Below are 23,989 nucleotides of genomic sequence, written 5' to 3'. Positions count from 1 at the left end.
ACATAAGGAGTATGTATATCCAAAAATTGGGTCAGTTGTATTTTATTATATATGCTGCTGAAGTAAGCACCCAGTTTTCTTTTTATGAGTCATAATCATCTTCATCAGTTTCTTCGTTTTCCTCAGCTGGAGCTACCGCTGCTTCTTGGGCAGCCTTGAGAGCCTGCTCCTCTTCCACACTGGGGTCATCCGTTTCTGTAATTTCAGGTCCACTGGGGTATTCTTCACAAACTGCTGGTGGAACTGGGGGTGTATAGCTGTCTGGACTGTATTTATGACCCCAGCCTATGTAGAGATTTTCAAACTTTCTAGAAGTTTAAAAGAAAAATGTAGATGATCATTTTATTGTTTTTCAGTAAGAAAAGTTGAGCTTTCTCTTCTGTAATGATAACGTACTTCAAGTATCATAGTCCCATAATTTTAAAACCATTTAAAATGCAGTAGAGATGAAATATTGCTAAATGATTCTGCTAGCACAGGAAAGTTCTATGATCCAAACTGCTTAAGCCGGTTAAGAAACCCACAGGCCACACCCTGTCACAATGTACTCCACCCAAACCACAACCTCTGACCTTTTAATTATTTACCACGGTGGAGGTCAGGGGGAGAAGGGCACTAAATTAAAAAGTTACAACCTTCACTAGAGTTAGAGAAAGTTAAAAAGTTTAACTAGCAAATGCGTGTCTGGGGTGTCGGTGATGAGTGGGCTTGTGGTTAAAGACCGAGGAGTGAATTGTCAGGCCCAACGTGGGCAATGACAAAGGCTATTTATTCATCCCTGGCATGCCTCAGGGGAAAACTGCCCTCTCCACCCCAGGTTTGGCCTTGCAGTCAACGCCCTGCAGTCTCTGAGGGGAGTGGCCGTCAAAGGCTCTGGCCCTCTGGCCTGCCACAGCCTTCACATATTTCTGCTCTCAGCTCTGGAGCCTTCACGCCTAGGGCTCTCAGACCTTCAGCAGAGGCCTCCCGGGTCCCTCTGCCAAGGCCTCCTTATGGCAGTCGAGGGAGAGGCAGAAACCCAGGGAGAGGCAGAAACCCTGAAGACGCTCTCCCCGCTCTCAGTTTCCCAAGCACACCCCCTCTTCCTTTGCCCTCTTCGCCCCCTGTCCATAAACTGCAAGAGCCTTATGTTGGGGACTTTCTTATCAGTGAGATGGCCCCCACATCTATGCTGATCCACCAGACCTCCCACTGGTATGCCACTCCCTGGAGAAAAAGTAAAACGAGGCAGGGCAGAGGGAATTGGTGCTTTTTAAAAATTTTTTGGCTTGTTGCTTTAATGGCTACTCTGACACTTAGCAGCTCAGCTCCCTCTTCGGCTCAGCTGCTCTTTTGACATTGGTTATTAGACAAGAAATGGAGGCAAGGGACAGAAGGGAGTGAGGGGTTCAAAGGACAATTACTGACTTCTTGACACTAACTCTCTTGAAAGTGATAGCCTACCTAATACATACTTTTAATTATCTTGTATCAAGATGTCCAACAAAAAATAATGGGAGACAAACTAAACACTGCACAGAATTACTCCCTTTAAATGAGTAAGTCAGTTATTCAGATAATTACAGAAGGAAAACCATTAGTTGAACAATTCAGATGAAAAGGCAGAAGTCTAAATTACTCCAATATTTTCAATTTGATGCTTTACTATATAATACAGATGTTTGGAAAGACCTTGCTAAAAATGAGTTAAAACAATAGTAACAAGATTCCAAGGATAAGTTATGCTTTCCAGAACTGAAATGATCACAAAAATACCTTTGAAAGTTGTCAGATACTTACTTGCCATTGCAAAACGCATACGCTCCAGGCCAAAGGTTGGACCTGAGGACAGCAACAGCATATTGAGGAACGAGACTTGAACACAGTCGTGTTGTCCAAGGCGGTATATTCTGGATCTCTGTAAATCAGTGAAAAATTCAAAAGCTTAACTACTAAATGGACAAGGATATACTGTGTAACAAAGAAGCTATTTTTGTAAACCATAAAGCACACATGCTAGACAGAGAAAGCTTCAAACAGCAGCTTAACATAAAATTTGGAGGGAACTTTGTGAACATTCTGGAAGAACGAAACTTGGATATTTACACACTATAGCACAATGTCATGTGTTTCTGGTCATCTGTTTCTGGTCTGCAGAATGCAAGGCATATACAAGATAATGGTCAGCATTTCAGTAAAAGCTACAGCCAACTGACATTCCCCCCTGCCCCACTTGGCACTTCTTTAGCTTCCCTTGGAGAAAGTTGGTGGTTTAGCCAGCTATATTCTTTATTCCCCACCATATGCTATAGTGTGTGTGTGTGTGTGTGTGTGTGTAGATATATAGATATAGTATATACACATAGAGTATATACAGAGTATATACATTTATGCTCTATAAAATATAGTTCATTACATATACTCTGTGTATTTAATACTATATATTCATTGCATGTTATCTATAAACTTTGTGAGAATTACCTAAATCTTCAGAGATTGGTGTCAACAGAGGAGGCCCCACTTCCTGTTCTATGTAGTCAGGCTCTTCTTTTTCTTCTTCTTCTTTTTCTTCATCTTCTTCTTCCTCCTCTTCACTTTTACGGGTGGGGTCGAACCAATTACAGCGACCCTGAGTATGAATATTGCAAGATGAGGACCTTAAAATATCAGAGGTTTCACACAGATTGGAGCAATTATCTGCACAAGGTTCTGCTCTGTGAGAATTTAATCATTCACTCATTCATTCATTCCTCATAAATTTACCAAGTGCTATTATGATCTAGGTTTTTTTAAGCAAAAGATTATACTATTTATTTCCAGAATTTGTCAATTTCTTAAAGTTGCAGAACATTCATATTCTTAACAGTGCTTGGTAAAAAAAGTAATAATGCATTTTACTAATTTGTAATAAACAATTTATAAGACAGATAAGATACTATTATTATTAAGATTAAAATGTGATCAGATAGGTATGGAGATTTGGGGTTATCATTTCTGATCTCATTAACTCTGACCTAAAGATAAAAGAATACCTTGTATGCAGGTCAAAGTCTAGTGAAGATTTTCTGCCTACATGTGCGGCAGTACAGCAGTGACTAAGCAGGCGGACGCTTGAGCCGTTCTGCCTGCTCTCGCCCGACCCTGCTGCCATATTACCCTTTCTGCACTTCCTAAGCTCTGCCTCCTTTTCCTCATCTGTAAACCAAGGGTTATATGAGTTCTCATACAGCTGTGACTAGTCAATGAAGTAATGCATAGAAAGTGCTCTTAAGAGCGCCTAGCAGAATGTATGCTCTATAACTGCTAATAGCACTCTTTGGTTGTTTTTGTTTTTGTTTTTATTGTAATATTTTATTGTTCTTGGCATAAAATCTCCATGTAGTACAGAAATTGAATAAAAGAAATGTTCCCCAAATTAGTGCCCCATCTATATTTAACAGATAATATATAATTTCATGACACACATAAATTGAAATCCTTATATAACTTGTCAAATACTTCATGGAAATAATTATCTTATTTCTGTTTGGAAATAAAAGTCTGCTTGGAGATCCCAGGTCTATACTACTTGGCAATTATATAGAAGTCTGTGTTTTTACTTGACTTTTTTAATGGTCTCTTTCTCTGCCTAGAATCTAAATATACAGAGTCTAGCAGAGGTAGCATCTGCTTGAGTGTGGTTGGTAGGGTGATCATATGGGTATAATAATTCTTAGCTTTAATTTAAACATTTCACCTAAAATGTCATATGGTGTGCTTGAATGTGATATTGTTATGTTACAGAATTACATGCTTATGTTTTCATAATAAAAGATTTTGTAATAAAAAGGGCATTATTTGCACTGGACCATACGTATATATAGTAGATTGAACTTAATAAATATGTGCTGCTTGGCTGACAGGTTGAGAGCTGCAAAACCCTACCTGAGGAAGAATATGTTGTGCATGATGGACCCAACTAGACAGCGATTCCACCAGTTCAGTCACTTGGAGGCCTTCAAAATCAGGGTTTTCTTCAAAACTATCCCGCCCAGCTTCTGCGGCTTCTTCCTCCTCTCCTTCCTCTTCACTGAACTGATAGAAACCCAGAGGGCTGACGTGGGTCCCTGCTGAAATTCGGGCAATTTGTGCTCGTAAGTAATTACTCTCGTTTCCTGGGAAAGGTGGGTAGCTTATGATGGGAGTTTCCAATCGCCCAGTGAAAAACTTCTTGATTTGTCTTGCGATGACAATTTGTGTGGGTGTGACTGACGGTAACTTCACCCATGGACTGCCTGGCTCATTGCAAACAAAATAGACATATTTGTTGGCACCTGTTCTGCTTTCTTCTTTTGGTATAGCCTGTGGAGCCTTGTAAAAGGATCTTGGCAGTTCATCATCTTCCTCAGCTTCACTCTCTCCAGTGTCTCTCTCTTCAGTTACATCTTCCTCTTCCACCTCTTCATCATCTTCCCCCTCACGAAATTCCACTTCAGCCACAATGTAATTCATTTCCAGGCCCAAGATCTTGCCCCAAAAACGGCATCTTTGGATTGGGTGAGTGTCAGTAAGCTGCTTGAGGGCAAGAAATATGCGATAAGTCTCATCTGTGCCCAAACCAACTCCAGCTTGTTCAAAATAAAATGCTGACTCCATTACATTGGGAAGAGAGTTTTCTGCCTGGGAATACAAATGCTGTGGTTAACACGGTATCTATACAGAGAACTGATTCCTTCCTCTTTCCCTGTTATGTATCTTCATATCAGCGCTACTTCCTCCCTGCACCCGCTTGACTTCTCTTTCAAGATTTAGATCATTCTGAGAGTTTACAAATTTCAACGATCTCATTACTTATAAAAGTTTCTACCATTGTGTTTTACATTTATCAATATATTATAATAGCCTTGTTGTATGTATTTATCTTAGGCAGAAAAATTTTAATAATCATTATGAATGATGAAAATTCAACATCCAGTTTATAAAAAATGTTTGTGACCCCTAGGCTATCTTGAAATAATAAAATATACCAAAACCTAACTACACACAGACATTGAGAAAATGATTAAATATAAATATATATATTTATATACAGTCATACATCATTTTTGGGGGCTGTGCAGCTACCACTTTTTTTATTTTTATAAATTAAAGAATATCGCAACCCTCAGTCAAATGACTCTATCAGAATTTTTCCAACAATGTTTGTTTGCTCATTTCATGTCTTTGTGTCATCACATTTGGGTGATTCTAGCAATATTTCACATTTTCCACTATTATTATATCTCTTATGGTGATCAGTGATACGTAGTTTTTGACATTACTATTGCAATTGTTAGGAGCACCACGAATCATGACCATATAAGACAGTAAACTTATTCTATGAATGTTGTCGTGTCTGACTGCTCCACCAACTGGCTGCTCCCCAATGTCTCCCACTCACCTTGGGGCTCCTTATTCCTTGAGATATAATAACATTGAAATTGGCATATTAAAACTACTATAATCACCTCAAGGGTTGAACATATCTCACCTTAATTCTAAAGATAGTAATGATTAAGCCTTGTGAGGAAGGCCTGGTGAAAGCCAAAACAGGCCAAAAGCTAGGCAGGACTCTTGTTCCAAACAGCCAAATAGTGAATGCGCAGGAAATGTGTCTGAAGTATTTAAAAGTACTACTCTAGTAAATGCATCAATGATAAGAAAGAGAAATGGACTTATTGCTATTATGAAGGAAGTTTTAGTGCTCTCGATAGATCATACCAGCCACAGCATTCCCTTAAGCCAAACCTGTTCTAGAGCAAGGCCCAAACTCCTCAATTCTCTGAAGAATGAGAGAACTGAGGAAGCTGCAGAAGTAAAGGTTGAAGCTCACAGAAGCTGGTTCATAAGGTTGAAGGAAAGGAGCCATTTCCATAACAGCAAAGTGCAGGGAGAAGCAGCAAGTGTTAATGTAGAAGCTGTAACAAGGCATCGAGACCTCACTAAGATTGTTAATGAAGAGGGCTTCACTAAACAACAGATTTTCAGTGTAGATGAACTGCCTTGTATTGGAAGAAGATGCCATCTAGGACTTTCATAGCTAGATAGAAGTCAATGCCTGGCTCCAAATCTTCAAAGAACAGGCTGACTCTTGTGAGGGACTAATGCAGCTGGTGAACTTAAGTCGAAGCCAATGCCCTTATACAATTCCAAAAAATCCTAGGGTCCTTGAGAATTGTGCTAAATCCACTTGATAAATAGAAAAACAAATCCTAAATCACAGCACATCTGCTTCCGACATAGGTAACTGAGTATTTAAAGCCAATTGTTGGACTTACTACCCCCCAAAAACAATCCCTTTGAAAATACTACTACTTATTGACAACAACTCCTGGTGACTGGAGCCTTGATGAAGACGTACAGTGGGATTAATGCTATTTTCATGCCCACTAACACAACACCCATTTTCTAGCCCATGAATCAAGGAGTAACTTCGACTTCTAAGTGTTATTATTTAACACATTTCGTAAGTCTATAGCTGCCGCATTCCTCTGACAGATCTGGTCAAAGTAAACTGAAGAGTTTCTGGAACAGATTCACCATTTTAGATGTCATTAAGAACCATTTGTGATTCATGGATAGAGGTCAAAATATCAGCATTTACAGGAGATTGGAAGAACCCTCATTGATGAGTTTGAGGGGGTTCAAGACATAGTGGAAGAAATAATTAAAATGTGATGGAAATAGAATGGGAACTAAATGAGAAGTGGAGCCTGAAGAGGTGACTGAAGAAATAATTAAAATGTGATGGAAATAGAATGGGAACTAGATGAGAAGTAGAGCCTGAAGAGGTGACTGATTTGCTACAATCATGATAAAACTTTAATACATGAGGAGTTGCTTCTTATGGAGGAGGAAAGAAAGTGGTTTCTTGAGATGGAATCTACTCCTGGTGAAGATTGTTGAAATGACAACAAAGGATTTAGAATATGATGTCAAATTAGTTGGCAAAGTAGCAGCAGTTTGAGAGGATTGACTCCAATTTTAAAGAAGTCTTTTGTGGGTAAAGTGCTATCAAACACCATTTGCAGGCTACATAAAAATTGTTTTTGAAAAGAAGCCTTGATTGATGCTGGAAATTCATTGTTGTCTTATTTTTACAAATTGACACATCCACCCCAGCCTTCAGCAACAACAACTCTGATTAGTCTGAAGCCATCAACATCAAAGTGAGACCCTCTACCAGCAAAGAGATTACAACTATCTGACTGCTCAGAGGATGGTTAGCTTTTTGTTTCCCATATTTCTTTTAATTAAGGTATGTACATTTTTTTTTTAGATATAATGCTATTGCACCTTTGCTAGAATCCAGTGTAGTGTGAAAATAACTTTTCTTTGCATAAGAAAACCAAAAAATTTGTGTGGTTCACTTTATAGCAGCATTCACTCTACTGTAGTCATCTAGAAACAAACCTGCAATATCTCGGAGGTATGATGTATGTTTGTTTATATTACCATAGAGCTTATAAATAATTATTACATACATATATGCCAACATAGAGAGTAAATAAAAAGTAATATAGTACCCTATGTATAGGGTAACAGGTAGGATAAGTAAAAAGAACAAGTAATAAGTGCTCAATGATGACTACATTTGAAGACATAGTTTAGTCAGATGCTTGACCCTACTTATAGTAAATAATTTTGGATTGAAAAGAAGGAATAAAATCGGACTTAGTTCCATAAAAGGTACACAGAAAAATGAAAATGTAGAGCCTCAAGTTCACTCTAGAGAAACTTTTGTAAGAAAGTAGAAAATAACCTTAACTGAGGTAGAGATAACTTGAAAGACAAACTTTAGACCTTTAAGACGGAGAAATTATACTTTCAAAAGATGTGTTCTCATTTATATTTTAATTTTAGTGTCAAATAGGCATGACAGGTTCAATCTCCATCTCTTTCCTGCAGTTCTGTAAAACTCTCCCCCCCATCCACTGCACCACTCACTCTGGGTCCTACTCTGCCATCTATACCTATTTCTTCTCAATCTCTTTGATTGATTCTCTTTTCTCAATGGAGCCCTAAATATTGGTGTTCTCAAAGTTTCCATCATCTCATCACTCAACATATTTTACTTCGGATATTTCTCCCACACCATCCCAAGTCATACAAATACATGGTTGTTTAAAATCTACTTTCTCAGTCTGACAACTCGTTCCAAACCCACATTTCTAGTGACTTAAGAGAAATGTCAATCTGAGTATTTTACCTATACCTCAAGAATGTATTCATATCTCTCTCAAAATCTTCTCTCTTTTTTCTTTTTTTTGTGCATATCCTATCTTCTCCAAAGGTATCACCATTCACTCAGTTTACCAAACATGCAAAGCTGGTCATCCTTGCTTCCTTAGACTCCCTTGATTTTCTTATTTAGTTAGAGTCCTCTTGATTCTGCCACCCAAAGAGCTGTTGGCATTTATCCCTTCCTCTTTGACTAATTTTTCCCCAACTAGTCTCCATCCTGACTACTTGTCCTGTCACAGAAGGAATCTAATGCTCTTCTCCCGGTCCTTATTCTAACTTTTTATTTGCCACATTAGTATCAGAGCAATCTTTCTTAACCATGTCAGACCATGCTGTTGTTCTCTATTAAAAGCCCCTATTAACTTCCCACTCTATACAAGAAAGAAATTTCTCATATATGTACAAAGAGCAGTCTGGCTTTAAGCACCTTGTTTGCTTCATTTCCATCACTCACTCCCTCTCTCCAATCTATGTGCCACTTGCCCAAACATTAAGTTGTCTCTCCAGCCCTGGGCTCAGTAGGTTGGAGCATCATCCTATATGTTTCTCACGTAGATGTTTCTCTCTCCCTCTGCCACCTTCCTCTCTCTCTAAAATCAATAAACATATTAAAAATAACAATAATCTTTCAGACAGTGTATTATTCTTTCTGCATAGAATTTTATTCCTTATAGTCATCCCATGGTGAACTTCAACTACTTATCATTTAAATGGCTCAAATGAAATATTACCTCCGGTTTTTTTTTCTGGGAGGAAAAGATGGCGGAGGAGTGAATGGGGGTCAAGCTGACCTCCTTCTCCCAAGACCAAACTGGAATTGCGACTAAATGGTGGAATAATCACCTGGAAAACAATGGAACTATAGTGGGAGAGGAGCCTTGGAGCCACGGACAGACAGTGGATTCAACTCTCACACATCCCAATGGGTAAGAAGTGTGATGGAGGCTCGAGAGGGTGGGCTGGGAGCCCACAGGCACTAGCACCAGAGGGACATTGAAATGGCCAGTTAGCTCCCCCCGAGAAGAACGGGGTCTGAATCATAAACAGGGACCTCTAAACTACAGCAGCTAAAACTAGGAAAATACAGACAAAACGCAACCCCGAAAAGCTTAGGGGTGCTCTCTGCCAGAGACAGGTGGCTGGGGATGCAGAGAGACATTTAAAGGGCCAACGCAAAAGTTGCAGTGGCAGCCTCCCTCCTTGATCTCTGGGTAGAGGTGGCAGCAGGGAGGGCTGGTGCCTGGGAAAAGACTGGTGAGGAAAACTTTGTGAAGAGAACTGACACGGCGGCCGGTGGAGCCCCGTGATAACGCACCTCCCATTCTGCAGCTACCATCTCGCTCAGGCATAAGGGAATCAATTAACCTGCTTTTTGTGCACTCCGCACACAGCTTGTGCGCGTGTGAGCTGGGGGGCTGAATGCAGACTGGCTGGGAGAACCTTGAGGAGAGACTGGAGACAGAGGCGTTGGGGAAAGAACGGGAGGAGGAACCGGGGAGTCCCGACTCCCTCCCCAATCTGTAGTCTCCATTCTGGGCAGGCAAGGCACGCCCCCAAAGAGGCAGAAGAGGGGCACGCATGGACCAGACTGCCCACGATTGAAACGCAGTCCGCACAGGGGGTGGATCCTTGAGCCAAGGGGTCACAGAACTGCCCGGAGACCCCTGAGGAGAGACTGGAAACGGAGGCGTTGGGGAAAGAACGGGAGGAGGAACCAGGGAGTCCCGACTCCTTCTCCTTGCCATAGTCTCCATTGTGCGGGAAGATGCCACACCTCCAAAGAGCCAAAAGCCAAAAAGCACACAATAGACACCCCAAAACCACCCAGTGCAGGTGCACACACTTGCGCCAAGTGGCCGGCGAGGGTTGGCGAGCGCGTGTGTAGACCCACGCGGGCTGGTGAGGGCTTGCACGGGCTGGCAGTGCCTCCCGTAGGTTGGCACCGATATGGCCTGCGAGGGAGTGCGCAGAGCGGTCAGGGCAGGCGTAAATTGACCCGCACGGCCCGCGATTGCGGCATGGCTCACAGAATTATTGGATGCCTGGCCAAAGGGGTCACAGAGATGCCCAGAGTCCCTGGAGGAGAGACCGGAGACAGGATTAACCGGAGAGTCCTGGAGCTGACTTCCTCCCATTTCCGTAGTCTCCATTTGGCGAGGACAAGCAACGCACCCAAAGAGCCAAAAGCGGGGAAAGCACACAATAGAAGACCCTAACCTGACCAGTGCCGGGGTGTCCGCCAGCCAGGGGGGCCAGACGAGTATGCAAGGTCGCGAATAGGCCCCCTGGTCTGGAGCAAGCACGCTCGAGCCCAGGTGGGCGGGGGATCCTGCCAAGCCTGGGAGCGCGCTCAAGGAGCCCGCGTGAGAGAGCAGAGCAATCCACAGAAATAGTCCATCCCTGGCCGAAGGGGTCACAGAGCTGCCCCAAGCAGGAGTCAGACACAGACAGTAGACTCCTGGAAGGCTCAAACAAAGGACCCAAGGTCATATAGGGTCAACAACTGACATCATCAGAGGCAGGCCCAGAAAGAAAAGTAAAGGGATAAATAAATAAATAAATAAATAAAAAGACCCACCTACTACCATAGAAGTTTAATCCACAAAGTCAGGAAATCTAGATGGCCCAATTGAAGCAGAAGCAAAAATAAATAAATAAATAAATAAGTAAATTACTTAACTGACTCTCACAAAAATGGGAAGAAAAAGAAGTTCCCCCCAAATGAGTGGTAAAGGGGACTCCCCAGAGAGAGAGCTAAATGAAATAGAGGCAAGGGAACTATCAGATATTGAATTCAAAACAATGGTTCTAAGGAAGCTCAATGAGCTCAGACAGCTCAAAGAGAACTATGAGAAACTGCAGAGAAACTATCAGGATCTTACAACAAACTATATCAACCTGGAAAAGGACATGGAAACTATCAAGAAGACACAAGAGGATATGAAGAATACCATTTCTGAATTGAAGAACACAATAGAAAGAATCCAAAGCAAGCTGGATGAAGCCGAGGATCGAATCAGTGAGATGGTGGATAAGGTAGAAAGAAGGTCCCAGAAAGAACAAGAAATGGAAAAACTACTAAAAAAGAATGAAGAGGCATTTAGGGAAATGCAGGACACCCTGAAACGCAATAATATTCATATAATAGGGATACCAGAAGGAGAAGAAGAGGAGCAAGGGATAGAGAACCTCCTTGAAAAAGTAATGATGGAAAATTTCCCTAATTTGAGGAGAGAAAGGCTCTCATGGATCCAGGAGGCACAGAGGACCCCATTCAAGAGGGACTCAAGGAGGTCCACTCCAAGACACATCATCATTAAAATGGCAGCTATCAAAGACAAAGAGAGAATCCTCAAGGCAGCAAGGGAGAAGGAGAAAGTAACATACAAGGGGGCCCCGATATGCCTAGGAACTGACTTCTCAACAGAAACACTACAAGCCAGAAGGGAATGGCAACAAATATTCCAAGCCATGAAAAGCAAGGGCCTACAGCCAAGGCTGCTCTACCCAGCAAGGCTCTCAATTAAAATAGAAGGGGAAATAAGGAGTTTCCCAGACAAGAGAAGGCTAAAAGAATACATCTCTACCAAACCAGCACTCCAAGATATGCTAAGGGGACTGGTTTAAGATGAAGGAAAAGAGTGAGAGAGAGAGGAACACAGGTACAAAGACAAAAGATGAGTAAGTTTCTATCAGTAATATCTCTGTAATATCAGTAATATCAGTGATACCCAATCAAAAGACACAGGGTAGCTGAATGGATAAGAAAACATGACCCACACATATGCTGCCTACAAGAGACCCACCTCAGAGCAAGAGACCTACACAGACTGAAAGTAAAGGGATGGAAAAAAATATTCCAAGCAAATGGGCAAGAGAAAAATTCTGGGCTTGCCATACTTGTATCAGACAAAGTAGATTTCAAAACAAAGGCCATAAAAAGAGACCCAGAGGGGCACTTTATAATACTTAAAGGAAGAATCTATCAAGAAGACATAAACATTGTAAACTTATATGCTCACAATACAGGAGCCTCCAAGTATATAAGGAAATTGTTGGACAACTTCAAAAAAGATATAGACAGCAACACACTGATAGTCGGGGATTTCAACACCCCGCTGTCAAAAAAGGACAGATCTTCCAAACAAAACATTAATAAAGATATTGTGCAGCTGAATGACACACTGAATCAAATGGACTTAACTGACATATATAGAACCTTACATCCCAAAGAAGAAAAATACACATTCTTTTCAAATGCTCATGGCAGTTTTTCAAAGATAGGCCACAAAGCAAGCCTCAGCAAATTCAGGAAAATTGAAATAATACCAAACTTTTTCTCAGACCACAAGGCCTTGAAACTGGAAATCAACCTCAAAGAGAAACTTCAAAAACTTGCAAACTCATGGAGACTCAACAGTAGACTATTAAACAATGAATGGGTCAATAATGAGATAAGAGAAGAAATCAAAAAATTTCTGGAAACAAATGAAAATAAACAGACAGCAGTCCAAAACCTATGGGACACAGCAAAGGCGGTCCTGAGAGGGAAGTTCATAGCAATACAGACTTACCTAAAAAAGATAGAAACATTTCAAATAAAAGACCTAACACTACAACTTCAAGAACTGGAGAAACAATAATAAATAAATCCCAGACAAGTAGAAGGAAGGAAATAGTCAAGATTAGAGCAGAACTGAATGACATAGAGATGAAAAGAACAATTCAGAGGATCAACCAATCCAGAAGCTGGTTCTTTGAAAAGATAAATAAAATTGACAAGCCTTTAAGCAGACTCATCAAGACAAAAAGGGAGAGGACCCAAATTAATAATATCAGAAATGAAAGAGGAGAAATAACAACTGATACCACAGAAATATAAAGGATTGTCAGAAACTACTATGAACAATTATATGCCAAGAAATTTGAAAATCTTGATGAAAGGGACAAATTTTTAGAAAAGTATAATCTTCCAGCACTGAAGGAGGAAGAAACAGAGAGCTTGAACAGACCGATAACAGCTGGGGAAATTGAAGCAGTCATCAAGAAACTCCCGGCACACAAAAGCCCAGGGCCAGACGGTTTCCCAGGAGAATTTTACAAAACATTTAAGGAAGAGCTAACCCCTGTCCTTCTCAGACTATTCCAAAAAATCCAAGAGGAGGGAAGACTGCCAGACTCCTTCTATGAGGCCAGCATCACCCTGATCCCAAAACCAGATAAAGACCCTACAAAGAAAGAAAAATACAGGCCAATTTCGCTGATGAACATAGATGCTAAAATCCTCAACAAAATATTGGCAAACCGCATCCAGCAATACATTCAAAAGATTATCCACCACGATCAAGTGCAATTCATCCCAGGGATGCAGGGATGGTTCAATATACGCAAGTCAATAAACGTAATACATCACATAAATAAAAGAAAGGACAAAAACCACATGATCATCTTGGTAGACGCAGAAAAAGCATTCGATAAGGTACAGCACCCATTTATGATCAAAACACTCAGCAAAATGGGAATAAGTGGGGCATTCCTCAACATAATAAAGGCCATATATGAAAAACCTACAGCCAACATCATACTGAACGGGCAAAAACTGAAATCTTTCCCACTAAGATTGGAAACACGACAAGGATGTCCGCTTTCACCGCTTCTTTTTGACATCATATTGGAAGTCCTAGCCACAGCAGTCAGACAAGAGAAAGAGATAAAAGGCATCCAAATAGGAAAGGAGGAAGTAAAGCTATCATTGTTTGCAGATGACATGATAGTGTACATAGAAAACCCTGTAGACTTTACCAAAAAAACTCCTCAACCTAATAAGTGAATTTGGCAAAACAACAGGATACAAAGTCAATATTCAGAAATCAAAGGTATTTTTGTACACCAGCAATGAAATAGAAGAAGAAGAAATCAGAAAAAAAAATACCATTCAATATAGCAAGAAGTAAAATAAAGTACCTAGGACTAAATTTAAACAAGAGGTAAAAGACCTGTATGCAGAAAACTATACAACACTGAAGAAAGAAATTAAGGAAGACACAAATAAATGGAAGCATATACCGTGCTCATGGAATGGAAGAATTAATATCATCAAAATGTCCATACTACCCAAAGCAATTTATAGATTCAATGCAATACCTATTAAGATACCAATGACCTATTTCACAGAAATAGAACAGACATTTCAAAAATTTGTATGGAACCATAAACGACCCTCAATAGCCACAGCAATTTTGAGAAAGAAAAACAAAGTAGGAGGGATCACAATACCGGACATCAAACTGTACTACAAACCCACTATACTCAAAACAACCTGGTACTGCACAAGAACAGACCCATAGACCAGTGGAACAGAATAGAAAGCCCAGAAATAAGCCCAGGTCTCTATGGGCATCTAAAATTTGACAAAGGAGGCAGAAGCATAAAATGGAGCAATAACAGCCTCTTCAACAAATTGTGTTGGGAGAGCTGGACAGCTACATGCAAAAAATTGAAATTGGATCATCAGCTGACACCATACACAAAAATAAACTCAAGATGGATAAAAGACTTAAATATAAGTCGCAACACCATAAAAGTCCCAGAGGAGAACATTGGCAGGAAACTCTCAGATATCCCACGCAGCAATTTTTTCACTGATATGTCTCCTAAAGCAAGGGACATAAAGGAAAGAATAAACAAGTGGGACCTCATAAAAATAAGAAGCTTCTGCACGGCTAAAGAAAACATCAGCAAAATGAAAAGGGAGCCAACCGTATGGGAAAATATATTTGCTGATGATATATCGGATAGAGGTTTGATCTCCAAGATATATAAAGAACTGACTCGACTCCACTACAAGAAGACAAATGAACCAATCAAAAAATGAGCAAAGGACCTGGGCAGATGCTTTTCCAAGGAGGAGATACAGAGGGCCCAGAGGCATTTGAAAGGATGCTCAGGATCACTAGCCATCAGAGAAATGCGGATCAAAACCACCATGAGATACCACCTCACACTGGTCAGAATGGCCATCATAAACAGATCAACAAACAACAGGTGCTGGCGAGGCTGTGGAGAAAAGGGAACCCTAGTACACTGTTGGTGGGGATGCAGACTGGTGCAGCCATTGTGGAAAGCAGTGTGGAATTTCCTCAAAAAGCTGAAAATGGAACTGCCTTTTGATCCAATGATTCCCCTGCTGGGATTATACCCTAAGAATCCCAAAACGCCAATACAAAAGAACCTATGCACCCCAATGTTCATAGCAGCACAATTTACAATTGCCAAGTGTTGGAAGCAACTTAAATGCCCATCAGTAGATGACTGGATCAAAAAATTATGGTACATTTACACAATGGAATACTACGCAGCAGAAAGAAAAAAAGAACCACTACACTTCGCGACAGCATGGATAGAACTCGAGAGCATTGTGCTAAGCGAAATAAGCCAGGGGGCGAAAGACAAATACCATATGATCTCACCTATAAGCGGAACCTAACCAACAATACAAAGATGCAAGGAAAATAAGACCAGCAACACTGAAAGGAAAAGAAACCAACAGAGACAAGAGGGAAGGAGGGAGGGGGGGCGAGGGAAAAGGAAGGGAAGGGGAAAGTCAAGGAACATATAACAAGGACTCATGGACAAAACCAAAGGGGAAGAGCTGAGGGAGGGAGGGAGGGAGGGGGCAAGGGAAAGTGGTGGGGGGTAGGCAGAGACAAATGTATTTGAAAAAAATAAATTAATTAATTAAAAAAGAAAAGAAAGAAATATCACCTCCACTGCAAAACCTTGCCCAATTCCTAATAGCAGAGTAGTCATTCCATTCTGTCTCACAGCTTGTCAAAAACAGCATAACAATAGTCGCCACTATTCATTATGTTTCTAGGATGTGCCAGCCCCTTTTTGCTTAGTACCACTACCCCTTAGTTTGGTACCATGTGACTATCCCTGAGTCTGGGAGAGGTTAGTCACTCAAAGTCCACAAAGAATACTGATTGAGCTCAGATTCTGATTGAGATCCAATTACACAGGCCTATCTTTACCACCATAAGAGGCTATCTCCATTACTGAACTAATAAAGTAGTTTGGTAATCTTTATAATCTTTTTTTCCCCCTGCCTCTCACTGGGCTGTGAATAACGTAAAATCAGAAAAGCCTTTTTCAGATATGTATCTCAGTACCTGGCATGCAGGAAGGCATGGCAATGTTTTTGAATTAAGGATGAATGAATAAATGAGTGGAGGAGACTAAGAATAGGAATTTGATGTGGTCAGAGACAGCAACAGACATGCCAGCACTTTGAACATATAAGTCTGGGACAGAATCCAACACAAAGCTCACATTCCAACATCTACCTGTCTTTCTCTTCCTGCATGTTTCTACTCTCTAAGCAGAGCTCTAAATCTTCATCTGATGACTCAGTACTTCCTGGCTCAAAAACCCATCCTACTTTTTATTAGGAGGACTTATGAAATCTGGTGAAGAGGCTCCAATTCCAGGATCAAAACAGCTTATTTGAGCTCTCACTCCATGTCCTGGTTTTAGGATGCAGATTCCTGCTTTACCGTGAAGTGCCTGTAGATACCCCAATGCCCCATTCTTGTGCTGGAGTTTGACCTTTCTTTGGTAAATTTCTCCATGAGAGTGACCGCCTTCTGTTTGCCCAAGACTCATCTTCTCTGGATGTGCCAGGGACATAATATCAAGACATAACCAATGTTTGGAGTAAGATATTTTCAGAAAAGGGCAGCTGATATCAATTTCTTCATACCTATCACCTGTTCCCACTGAGCACTCTGGGCCCCACTGTTAGGTCTCCCTAGAAAGGTTGCCAAGCCCTGAGAGTACACCTGCCTTCCAGAGCCTTATGCCTCCTGCCTTTTCCCTGATCAAACTTTTTGCCTTTCTCGGACATTATCTCACTCTAAACATCAAATTTGCAAATACGTAGACAGATTTTTAAGTACTCTTGTGGTAACAAAACATGGAAGTTCGGGAGACATATAAATTACTCTGGAGTGTAAATTATAATCATATAGGCATTTAGGAAACAGAATACTGGATAGTATTTTGAAATATTTTTCGCTAGAATTTCTGTGATACAACTGGTTTTATTCTTTAATGATAGGTTTTTATCTCTATCACCATCTTCTCTGTTAGTATTTTCAATGATTTATCTATGACGATTAAAAAGACATATTTCGTCTCTCTCCTTTATTTTATGTCTCATTGACCTAATAAGCATAATAGCAAGGCATAATATGAGGCAGTTGCCTTGGAAGAGAATTCACATGACTTTTGAAGCACTTCTGCCCTGGCTGGTGTGGCTCAGAGGGACGAGCGATGGCCCGCAAACCAAAGCATAGCCTGTTCGAATCCCAGTCTAGGGCACTTGCCTGGGAGGTGGGCCAGGTGCCCAGTATAGGGCGCACCAGCGACAACCACATATTGATGTTTCTCTCCCTCTCTTTTTCTCTCCCTTCTCCTCTCTGAAAATAAATACATAAAGTCTTAGTGGAATAAAAAAGAAGTACTAATTTTCCTAGTAAAATTAAAAGGAAAACATGCAACTTGATATAAAGCCTAAGTTTAAGTTATTAAATGCAATTAAGTATTTAATGAAGAAAGAGCGATAGGCCCAGGCACTTTGGAATATAAAAGATGAAGAAACCATTTTCTCTGATAAAAATACCTCAACTCCACAGACATGTACTAGCTAAGCCTGTGAAATACAAAACACAATGTGAAATAATAAACTCTAAACAAGGACATGAGTTGTGTGACATGAGGTTGAAAGTACCATTTAGAAAGCTATAAAAGACTGTTGATGTGAACCTAAAGCCACAGCACTCACCTCAAATAAAACCGTAAGATTGAAGTAATCAAAGGTACTAGTGACTTACTATTTCATCTTCCAGTTCTTGGTCAGCTCCTTCCAAATTTCCGTGAAGAAAAAGAGCTTTTTGCTTCTCTGCTATTTCATATGTTGGAAGCATCTCATTTTCATTTTGGAGTGTATCTAATTTCTTACTAAAATGTGCCTTCTTCACATCCTGGCTAATATTTTCAATGATGTCCACAGCATTTTCAGGACGCTCATCTAAGATCTGGGTCAGCATATTAGAGAGGTGATCATATCTACCCAAAAAGAGAAAATTCCAGATCATACCCACGTCGAAAGTATTGAAAGAAGGAAGCATTCCATGCAGACTCAGCTGGTTTTTAAGAAACGTCAACAGCTCAAAGCCTTCATCAGTTTTAAGTGAATAAACACAGTAACTTCTACCAGAAAAAAAACCTATTCTAGAATTTTTCGTAGGAAATATCTCCAGTATGATATGAATATTTAAGATATTAAAGAAAAACACATTATGAAAGATACACACTTTATGCCAGGAACATTTTCACACCTCATTTGAGATTGAAATCTCTTAGGTATATATTTTAAAGTGATTAACATTTTTCTTTTTTTACCTTTAATTTTTTTCCACCCCCTTTCCCCACCCTTGCCAAATCCAATTTGACTTCTAAATTCTACTGACTCTCTTAAGTGATATGTCTGTTCTCTTCTGTTTCATTTCCTAGGCCAATAATCCACTTCAGCATGTTCTAAGCCTGTAGAAATACATTTCATTTTTCAACCTCTGCCCACATACAACTGAAAGAAAAATGTCATAAAATAGGATTCGCCTTTATTAAAATGTAGTGCACTCTAATATTTTTGTTCTGTTACAAACACTGTCTTAGCTCTTGATTTTATAACTGAGTAAGTGAAACATCCTCTAACCTCTTCAATTCATTACATTTTATTCATAACAGAAAGGTGTGCCTTTTCAAATACCAGACTTACAATACGAATTCGTTATTTAAGAACCAAATTGTCCGTCGAAGTGCTCTTAGGCTAAACAGAAACTCCTCTCTCCAATATGGAAACTTGCATAAATTTCCTCTCTGACAGATGAGTATTGTTTCTCTCCAAGTTCATTTTTAACAATTAGTTCCATTATAACTGCTGTCCCAGTGAGGTAAATCTGCTTAAAGATCACTCATACAGTTGCTAAGTGCTACCTGAGAGCCTTTGCTTGTTGTGTCCCTTTTCTCTGAAGAAAAAATTTGGAACCGTCTTGTCCTCAAGTCATCCAAGAGAACCATTCCTCCTCAGTTGAGAGGGGGCCTTTCTGGGATCACAAATACACTGCTATGTACTCGTGCACATTGGATATCTGCCATGCAGCAACTGCGTTAGGTTCCTGCACTGCCAAAATTAGGGTTTTGGTTTTTGTTTGATTGCCAAAATTAGATTGACGGTTTTTGTTTGATTATGTACCTTAACATATCTCCTCTCCTATTATAGTGAATCAAAACACCTGTTCAATAATTGCCTATTTTCTGTTCATTGACCCTAAGTATCATTTTTTGTTTTTTCTTTAATATCTCTATTTATCCAATGGACCTCAAGAATGTCAAAAAAACTCTGTAGATGATATGTGCAACCAATGTAAAGGGCAGTTTTTAAAGTATTATGTATAAACAATATATCATTATGTCCCAGAATATTGCTATTCTTGTAAGTGAACAGAAATGTTAATGACTAGGAGTTTCTTTAAAACTTCCTCCACTTTCTTAATATTTGTTCAGTATTGAAACTCATGGGAAAGTCTCCAGACTGAAAATGTCACTGCCTACCAGGCAGTAGCTGCAGTTCTGACTGGAGTCTTTAATTTGCTTGAAGAGGGGCCATGTATGCCATTGAATGAAGGACTTGAAGTCCACATTTTTATTTTATTTTTCAGGTTTTAATAAAACATTTACATGTGCTTATTCATAGTGCTTTGGAAAGACATTGTTTTTTAAGGAGTCTACACCATTTTGTCAAAATATCATTTTTGTCAAATTATAAAATATGTTGATTAGATATTAATTCATAATACCACTTTTCTCAATTTGAGAAGATTGATAATTTGCTTTAATAGAATAGGAGAAAGCAATTGTGTTGGCTTTCAGTGCAGTAAGAGAAAAATAAATATCAGATCGTATATTTTAGTCAAAGATTCTTTTAATTAGAACAGAAAATCATTTTTATGGCTGCTAAATAAGAGCTGCAGATAAGAAACCGAGGGTTTGGGTTTGTAGGAAGCAGGTTTTAATTTCAGGCTCTAAAGTATTTAGATGATAATAGGAACATTATAGACAATATTCGTTCTTTGCCTCGGAGATGTAGCATTTGGGAAGAAAATAAAACTGAGGTATTTCAGTAATGCCCCTTATTATGCAATTCAGTAAAGGAAATCTCCCCATTTTTGTGCTTTTTGTATTCGATTTTAAACAGTTAGTGAGATCTCAAGTGTTCATAATGAGCTCTTTTGGACTTTTAACATAGTTTGCAAAGTCATGCTTGTTATTTAACCGAGGCCATTATGACAAGAAGTTTATCTCAGAAGTTCAAGTAGAACCCACTACTGAGCAGCAGATCACATCCCTGAAGCTTCAGTAAAGTTTAAAAACATAGTTTACAAATAATACTTTAAATTGCCAATCTTGAGTTAGGTGAAAGATTTCACACATTAAATATTAACTCTTTATATTCTTTAGACCTTAAAATTATACTGACTAATTCTCCTGGTTTGCCAGATGGAGGGGTTTCTCAGGACGCCGAGCTTCTAGTGCTGAAATCAGGAGAGATCCCGAATAACTGAGATCTAGTCACCCCGGACTGGCCTGAGTGAGGACTTGAAACCAAATCGAACAAGTATCAGAACGCTGAGATTAGAGCCAGGCACTCCCTTCCACTGGTAGAAAGTTGTTTTATACAAGCATCGTGAAGAGATGCTTGGCTTTCACTATCTTTATGATCTCTTCCAAACCCAAGGCTCCATAATTCTCAAGGCCAAGGGTCTTTAAAGAAGTAAAAGAATGCTCATCAATGCCCTATGCTGGGTCCTGTGAGGTAAAGAGTTATTAAGTCACTAACTCTTACTAATACAGGCTTTCCAAATATACTTTCATCCACACTCAGAAACACTCTCATATAGAGATGCTCACATCCCCTTTTCTTAGCTTTACTTTTCTCTTTAAAACATTTTCCCCGCTCCAAGACTTACAGATTTAAGCCCGACTTGCTGCTGGTCTGGAGGAGGTAAGCCTTGGCACTCTGCAGGGCAGTCTCAAGCGCGCTGGGGGCCGCTTCAGGCTCGGCCTCGTCCAGATCAGAGCTGCTGTTGGAGTCTCCCTCCCGAAAAATGTCAAATCTCCGCTCCTTTTGTTTCGGGTCGTTACAGCTCACATCCCTCGGTTCAGACAAGCGACCATTTGTTTCCTGAAACGGTGGAAAGGCGTTCCCCTTTGATCGGCCTGTTTGATGAGTTGGTTCTCCTTTATCAGGTGACTGTTTCAAATGGTCAGAGCGAGGCGGCTCGGCTTCAGGAATCACTCTGGCGGTCTTGTCCGACGGCCGTGGTGCCGCAAGGTCCCGCGTGGACAGAGCCAGAGGAGGAGCGGAAGAGGACCCCTCAGGGGGCGAAGGGGGAGATGACGCACCTGTTCCTGGGAGGTCCCCCGGAGGTGTGCTGCCTGCAGACTGCGGACTCCGAGGCGGGCTGCTCCGGCGCTGGGGTCCAGTGTCAGGCCCCTGCTCCGACTCCGCGGGTTCCGCGAGCCCGAGCTTAGGATCTTGGAAAGAAGCTGCTGTTACTTCTCCCCATGGTTTCCTTTCTTCCTCCGATTCCTGGTTTTCTCTTTCTTGCTGCTGAGCGGTCGAGTGTTCCATATAAAGAATCAAGGGGGGGAAACAAACCCCAGTTCTAGGAGAAAGGCGTCGGGGGGAAATGGAAGGAGACAACACAGGACAGTCGCTCTGCTGAAGTTAGCTAAGCAATTTCTAGGGCCCACAGGCTCTGCAAGTTGCAGCGTCCTATCTCCATAGCAACCCCAGGCCGGGTTCCACTGAGAGAAACAAAGGAGCACGTCGGTTGCCAGGATTCTCGGAAGGGGACCAAGAAATATGAAAATCTTGGCTTGTGATTTGGTGATGCTTCTGCTCCTCTTCCTAGGTCAGCCAATCCGACCTGCGGTCGTCAGAGGAGGAGCAGGAGGCAGGACCCAGCGCGGGAGGTTTTTCAAGATCTGATTTATAGATTAGGAGTTTAAAATCTGTAAATGGATCATTTATAATTTTGGCATAGTAAGAGATTAACAGCAATAATAAAATAGAACAGTAATAATATACTGTAATAAAAGGTCCGTGAATGCGGTCTTTGTCGCCAATAGCCCATCTGATAACTGAGATGGCTGCTAAATAACTAACGAGAGGGTAGCGTATACAGTGTGAATACACTGAACAAATGGATAATTAGAGTCCTCTCCATAGTTTTCATAAAAAATACTGTGCTTAATAAAAATTAAGAAAAGTGAATATTCATCTAAAACATCTAAAATCACTTTATACTTTCAGATTGTGTATGTATTCAGAAACTGTAAAAGATGTCATGACATCTTTTTAATGCTAAAATATATGACATGAGATACAATGGAAGAACTCATCAAAAAATGTTTCACTGATAAAGGTTAACATTTATTAAACAGAAAGTAGCAAGCATCCTGCTCTGTGACCTCAATGTTGTGACCTCAATGTTGTAGGCACCACCGCTTTCCTTTGGAAACATGCTCAGAGCAGAAAACATAAATTGTGACATTTATGACAATATTCAAGACTCCCTATGGTGAAGGATACCCTTAAAGAAAATAATAACTAAAATAAAAGGTTGCAATGTGGGAAACAAAAGTCAGTTAGTGGCGTACAAAAGTCTCCGTGTCCCTAGCAGTACCGGCAGTAAGGTAACAAGGCACTTGTAGCTATTTCAAGAACAAGCAGGGGAATTAACCTGCACCGAATTGTGTGTTGCTGTGGCACGTGCAGGTGGTTTTCACGTTTATCTCTCTCGTATGCCTTCTGCTTCCCATAAGTAAATATTCTTACTACGCACTCTTTATGCAAGAGGAAATGAGGCTTCCTGCAGTTCAGAGCCTTGACCAGGGTTACCGGAGCTAAACTGGGACAGCGGCAGGCCTATGTGACGCTGGGCTCACTCCCCTACCCCTGTTGGTTTTCTCCCAGTTGAAGGTGCTGGGACTTAGTTATATAAGACAGGTTGAAAAATATTAGTTGGTTGAACATAGTCCAGAAAACTGAAAGAACTTGGATGTGGCACCTGGAATCTTACTTTCCTCTCAGCCTTATTAGATACTGGCATTTCGGATTTAGATATTTTATGCCAGTTTGGTCCAGTGGTTGGCAGTTCCTGGTGTGAGCGCACGAAAGGCTGGCACACTCATACGATGGCTTCACAATCCTGATGTCTACGAGGAAACGAAGAAGGTTTGTTGTGTGTTTGAGTTGTGACTCTACCAAAATTGTTTTCGAATCAGTGTATAACATAGACATAAAACACATATATTCAAACACATTATATGACACAATGTAAAATTCTTACCATTTTAAAACTTTTTATTTTGATATAATTAAAAATCCACACAAAATTGCAAAAAATAAATAAAGAGAGAGAGAGAGAAAGAGAAAAGATTGGAAAGTCCCATAAACTCTTTATCCAGCCTCTCCCCAAAGTACCATCTTGCATAACGCATGCTCGTTCCAGGAAACAAATTGACGTTGGGACGGTTCCTGGAGCTCAGTCAGAGTTCACAGGATTTACATGCTCTCGTAGACGTGTGTGTGTTGTTGTTCTATTCAATTTTATCACAT

General features: G+C 40.4%; 2 protein-coding genes across 2 annotated transcripts in view; one reads left to right on the top strand and one right to left on the bottom strand.

The window, feature by feature from the left end:
- ZUP1 (zinc finger containing ubiquitin peptidase 1) overlaps positions 1-3,972 on the top strand; it is a 34,607-nt gene extending 30,635 nt beyond the window's left edge. The window contains exon 10 of the mRNA XM_054569867.1: positions 3,882-3,972. Within this exon, the coding sequence (XP_054425842.1) occupies positions 3,882-3,941 (60 nt within the window). The 3' untranslated portion in view covers positions 3,942-3,972. The remainder of the gene's footprint in view (positions 1-3,881) is intronic.
- RSPH4A (radial spoke head component 4A) lies at positions 188-22,116 on the bottom strand. Its single transcript, XM_054569866.1, has 5 exons — positions 21,333-22,116; positions 18,135-18,369; positions 3,904-4,638; positions 1,780-1,897; positions 188-308 (listed from the first exon to the last, which is right to left on the bottom strand). The coding sequence occupies exons 1-5, from the start codon at positions 21,995-21,997 to the stop codon at positions 286-288; spliced, it is 1,776 nt and encodes a 591-aa protein (XP_054425841.1). The 5' UTR covers positions 21,998-22,116; the 3' UTR covers positions 188-285.
- Positions 22,117-23,989: the final 1,873 nt, after the last annotated feature.

The sequence above is a fragment of the Pteronotus mesoamericanus genome, unplaced genomic scaffold (assembly GCF_021234165.1).
Source record: "Pteronotus mesoamericanus isolate MK-2021 breed Mesoamerican mustached bat unplaced genomic scaffold, CSHL_Meso_final contig_20, whole genome shotgun sequence".
NCBI lineage: Eukaryota > Metazoa > Chordata > Mammalia > Chiroptera > Mormoopidae > Pteronotus > Pteronotus mesoamericanus.
This window is presented reverse-complemented; position numbering and strand designations above follow the sequence as displayed.